The following is a 5,483-nucleotide window of genomic DNA, read 5'->3' on the forward strand; positions in this document are numbered from 1 at the left end:
TGAGCTAGAATCGAAAAAAGCTGGCCAAAAGTCGAATTTTTTCACCTCTTGCAAATCTGTGCATTTCGACCTTTTTTGATTCATGGATATCGGTATTTTCAAAAATGTGAATGGAGTTTCGTAGGAAAAATTTCCTTCCCATTAATCAACAATTAATAGGAGGCAACGCGTTAATGTTCCGAAAAACGAATTATGAATGAGTATAGGCTATAGCTTACATTCTTGTACGCGAATGCAAGTAATTTTGCTTTTTACTCTATAAATAGAATTGAAACTCTTTTCCCAAACAGTTATAACCATTAAAAATGTTCGTTCATCAATTTGTGTTAATCTAAGTTTTTGGTTTCTTAAAATATAAGAAAGAAGTAAAGTTCAATATCATTTTTTTTAAATAGCTGTAAAAGGCTGTTTGGGATTCTTGTTTTATCATCTTGTGTAGGATTCAAACTAAGTATTTCCGTTTGAATTGTGCACACCAACGCACACCTTTGCGTTATATACAGGATGTTTCATTTTAATTTTCATATCGTAATAACTCGAAAATTTGGCGTTTTGGTAAAAAATGTTTGAAATGAAAATTGTAGGTTTTTAAGTGAAGCATTACATAGCAATACCAGTATGACCTTGATAGTGTTGTCAAGATCATGTACAGATCACCGTGAAATTTTTAAATGCCGCGAAACGTACGACGCGGCGCGGTAGCGACTGTAACTTTCAAGCTTCATAACTTCGAAGTATTTAACGGATAAATATTGGGTCGTCCGGAAAGTTCGTGCCAATTTTGAAGGAAAATTCAAAGGCAACATTTTTTATGTCGATAAATATTTATTGACTTATGTATGCACCGTTTTGTTTCACAACCTTTGTCCATCTTTCACGCAACTGGAAGATTTCATTCTCCCAGAACTTCTTAGGTTTCTCGGCGAAAAACTCCTCAAGGTGGTTTTTTATGTCGATCAAAGAGTTGAAGTTCTTGCCGCTAAGAGAATTTTGCAAAGACCTAAATAAGTGAAAGTCTGAAGGTGCAATGTTTGGTGAATACGGTGGGTGAGGTAGCACATCCCAGCCAAACTCCAACAATTTTTGTCGGGTAGTCAAAGAAGCATGAGGTCTGGCATTGTCCTGATGGAACACGACGCCCTTCCTATTAGCTAATTCTGGACGTTTTTCCTGAATCGCTGTCTTTAATTCGTCCAGTTGCGAGCAGTACTTATCTGCATTTATCGTTTGGCTGTGCGGTAGGAGCTCATAATATAGGATTCCTTTCCAATCCCACCAGACACAGAGCATGACTTTTTTTGGATGAAGGTCGGCTTTCGGAGTGGTTAATGCTGGTTCATTTCGCTTACCCCAGGATCTTTTTCGTTCTACATTGTTGTAAATGATCCATTTTTCGTCACCCGTCACTAATTGCTTCAAAAATGGTACGTTTTCGTTGCGCTTGTACAGCGAGTCGCAGATGGAAATGCGATCCATTAAATTTTTTTCGGCCAAATTATGCGGAACCCATACATCATAGCGACTTACGTAACCAAGCTTCACTACATGATCGTGGACAGTGGTTTTCGATATTTTCAGTATCTCTGCTAATTCACGTGTCGTGTAGCGCGGGTTATTCTCGATCAGTGTCTTGATTTGGTCATCATCAGTAGTAGAGGGTCTGCCCGAGCGTTCTTGGTCTTTAAGGTTAAAATCACCAACTCTAAACTTAGCGAACCACTTACGTACGGTTCTTTCAGCTAAAGTGCCTTCTTCGTAAACAGAACATATCGAATTTGTTGCTTGTGAGGCATTTTTGCCTTTCCGGTAATAGAAAAGCATCAAGTGTCTAAAATGTTCTTTGTTTTCTTCCATCTTCAAAAGAGTACAAAACTGACACGAATCAATTTATCTGAAACAACTTTTTTCCTAAAGATGCGTTGAAATGTCACCTTTAAGCATATGTATTGGGTCGTCCGGAAAGTTCGTGCCGATTTTGAAGGAAAATTCAAAGGCAACATTTTTTTATGTCGATAAATATTTATTGACTTATGTATGCACCGTTTTGTTTCACAACCTTTGTCCATCTTTCACGCAACTGGAAGATTTCATTCTCCCAGAACTTCTTAGGTTTCTCGGCGAAAAACTCCTCAAGGTGGTTTTTTATGTCGATCAAAGAGTTGAAGTTCTTGCCGCTAAGAGAATTTTGCAAAGACCTAAATAAGTGAAAGTCTGAAGGTGCAATGTTTGGTGAATACGGTGGGTGAGGTAGCACATCCCAGCCAAACTCCAACAATTTTTGTCGGGTAGTCAAAGAAGCATGAGGTCTGGCATTGTCCTGATGGAACACGACGCCCTTCCTATTAGCTAATTCTGGACGTTTTTCCTGAATCGCTGTCTTTAATTCGTCCAGTTGCGAGCAGTACTTATCTGCATTTATCGTTTGGCTGTGCGGTAGGAGCTCATAATATAGGATTCCTTTCCAATCCCACCAGACACAGAGCATGACTTTTTTTGGACGAAGGTCGGCTTTCGGAGTGGTTAATGCTGGTTCATTTCGCTTACCCCAGGATCTTTTTCGTTCTACATTGTTGTAAATGATCCATTTTTCGTCACCCGTCACTAATTGCTTCAAAAATGGTACGTTTTCGTTGCGCTTGTACAGCGAGTCGCAGATGGAAATGCGATCCATTAAATTTTTTTCGGCCAAATTATGCGGAACCCATACATCATAGCGACTTACGTAACCAAGCTTCACTACATGATCGTGGACAGTGGTTTTCGATATTTTCAGTATCTCTGCTAATTCACGTGTCGTGTAGCGCGGGTTATTCTCGATCAGTGTCTTGATTTGGTCATCATCAGTAGTAGAGGGTCTGCCCGAGCGTTCTTGGTCTTTAAGGTTAAAATCACCAGCTCTAAACTTAGCGAACCACTTACGTACGGTTCTTTCAGCTAAAGCGCCTTCTCCGTAAACAGAACATATCGAATTTGTTGCTTGTGAGGCAGTTTTGCCTTTCCGGTAATAGAAAAGCATCAAGTGTCTAAAATGTTCTTTGTTTTCTTCCATCTTCAAAAGAGTACAAAACTGACACGAATCAATTTATCTGAAACAACTTTTTTCCTAAAGCTGCGTTGAAATGTCACCTTTAAGCATATGTATATAAATCGTATGTTTTCAATAACATTGATATATTCAGACATGTTCCAACGCCATCTATTAAAAATCGGCACGAACTTTCCGGACGACCCAATACTTTGTTATAGCGTTCTGAAAAGCTCTTGAGGTAAGCTACAAAAATATCTAATGAAAACTGGAGGTTCCCATTAAAAAAATTCAAGGTGACCTTTGCGTGACCTTGGCAACGCTATTCACGGTCATACTAGTATTATTATCTAATACCTGATTTAAAACCCTATAACTTTTATTTGAAACATTTTTTTCTAAAACGTCATGTTTTCGAGTTATTACTTTTGGCCAGCTTTTTTCGAGGTTAGCCCACTGTGCGGTGCCTTGTTAGCGTAACCCCGTATAATGAACCGTAAATTGCCTCTACGGGTTCTTTCGAGGACTCGCTGTGCTCCGCCAGTGGCACAGCCGTCTGTAATGGACACCCCTGTAATTCCTGCGGACAAGGCTGCGATTCCTGGCGCAACTGAGCTGTGCCAATATTCTTGTGCGTGATCTTACTGTTGCATGCATCTGTTATCATCACATGTGCACGTAACATTGCGCGATAGGTTGAGAGATACTTTACGCGCGCTTTAATCCGCCGTGCCGAATCAAGGCCGGCGCACCGGTCGGCGTCGTCGTCGCTCAGAGGCCAATTATGCTGACTTCAACGGGACAAACGAGGTTGCCGAGTGCCAGATGTCACGAGAATACGTTGGCGAACCGGCAAAAGAGGCGGCGAAACTTTTTGACGCGGACTCGTCTCCTAAGAGCCTCGCGTCACGCACGCGCTCGCGTGAAAGTCTCGCTCTTAGAAACGTTTGTCTCGTCTCCCTAGTCTAGAGCTATCGCTCTCCTAGGTAGAAAAAGTAGCTAACTGATCGAAATTAGAGGGAAGGGAGCAGGAGAAGGCGAACGATAAGTGGGATGTCGGCGAAAAATAACGAGCCAAACGCCTGCTTACGTAGCGTTTAAGGGCGATCACCGGTCGTTTCGAAATTGTAACGATTTCACCTGATTTATCTCACTTCCTCGCAGCTAAAAAATATTTCACGCCGCCGCGATGTACAGGGTGTCCCTTGCCAAACATCAAAACTCACCGCATTTACCAGACTAATTTATATTTTTACTTGATTCGAATTCTTCGAATATTTGCTGCTCCGGAAATTAATCAGTGGATCGTCACGAGAAAGAAAAAAGACCAAGACTCGGAGCACATAACGAGAGCATCGTGATGCAAAGTGATGGTTCGTAAATGCTTCCTGCGGAAGCCCGAAGCGGACTCTAATCGCTCGAAGCAGCCGCGCGATGTGGAAGTCGTATAGCATGCGTGCGGACGATTCGGACGCTCTGCGAAATAATTTCAGAGAGGCTTTCAAGGGTAACACGATTCACAAATTAACCCGGCACCTCTCGCGTGATTCGGCCGTTACCATAATGGTAGATGAGTCACGCACGGTACACGGCACGACATAGTTTATAATCCCACGTCTTAATCGCATCGCAAATTATCACTTTAGCCGCTGAATATCTGCCGGTACACAATGGGCCTAATCACCAGGGCCCTCTCTATTCTTGTCGGGCAGGCGCATTCAGCTCTTCATCTTTCTCGCTCCCGCGCAACAACGGCGAGCCACCGCGTACCCGCTGGCGCCGTTAAACGCAAATCAATGGAACAGGCTTTGCACGAGACGAGGGAATCGTCGACTACTTCTACTACGAGGAAGCACGAACAGGTGAAACACGAGCGGATGCGAGCGCATACACCCACAGAAAAGATTTCTGGACTTAATGCTATTACTCTTTAATCTATCATAAAATATTGGGTTGGCCAAAAAGTAATTGCGTTTTTTTCCAATAGATGGGCATACATGTCTTCAAATGTAACTAACTTCATTCTAAACCGCAATTCATTATGTAGGTTAACTCACAGTTCAAGCTTGTTTTACAAAAAGAAAGTACACGATTTCGTTAACAATTGTTTGTTTGCCGTCGATTTCAAAATGGAAAATCAAAAAGAACATTTTCCTCATATTTTGTTTTATTACTTCCGAAAAGGGAAAAACGCTGGGTAAGCTCATAAAAAGTTATGTGATGTATATGGCGAAGATGCTTTAAACTGCGGCAGTGTCAAAATTGGTTTACTAAATTTCGATCTGCAGATTTTAATGTGAAAGATGCACCACGCTCAGGAAGGCCAATCGAAATTGATGATGACAAAATAAAGGCACCGATCGATTCCAATCGGCGTTTAACGACACGAGAGATTGCTGAGAATCTTAACGTATCGAAATCGAGTGTTGAAAACCATTCAAAACGACTTGGATACATT

At 41.6% G+C, this 5,483-nt stretch overlaps 2 protein-coding genes across 2 annotated transcripts; both read right to left on the bottom strand.

Annotated features, from left to right (window-relative positions):
• Positions 1 to 1,335: 1,335 nt before the first annotated feature.
• LOC113563173 (histone-lysine N-methyltransferase SETMAR-like) lies at positions 1,336 to 1,641 on the bottom strand (the record flags this gene model as incomplete). Its single annotated transcript, XM_026974478.1, has 1 exon — positions 1,336 to 1,641. A coding segment is annotated over one exon (306 nt), but the record flags the coding sequence as incomplete, so codon positions are not given.
• An 889-nt stretch (positions 1,642 to 2,530) lies between these two features.
• On the bottom strand, positions 2,531 to 2,836 carry LOC113563175 (histone-lysine N-methyltransferase SETMAR-like; the record flags this gene model as incomplete). Its single annotated transcript, XM_026974480.1, has 1 exon — positions 2,531 to 2,836. A coding segment is annotated over one exon (306 nt), but the record flags the coding sequence as incomplete, so codon positions are not given.
• Between the last annotated feature and the right edge of the window lie 2,647 nt (positions 2,837 to 5,483).

This window comes from Ooceraea biroi, chromosome 13 (assembly GCF_003672135.1).
Source record: "Ooceraea biroi isolate clonal line C1 chromosome 13, Obir_v5.4, whole genome shotgun sequence".
NCBI lineage: Eukaryota > Metazoa > Arthropoda > Insecta > Hymenoptera > Formicidae > Ooceraea > Ooceraea biroi.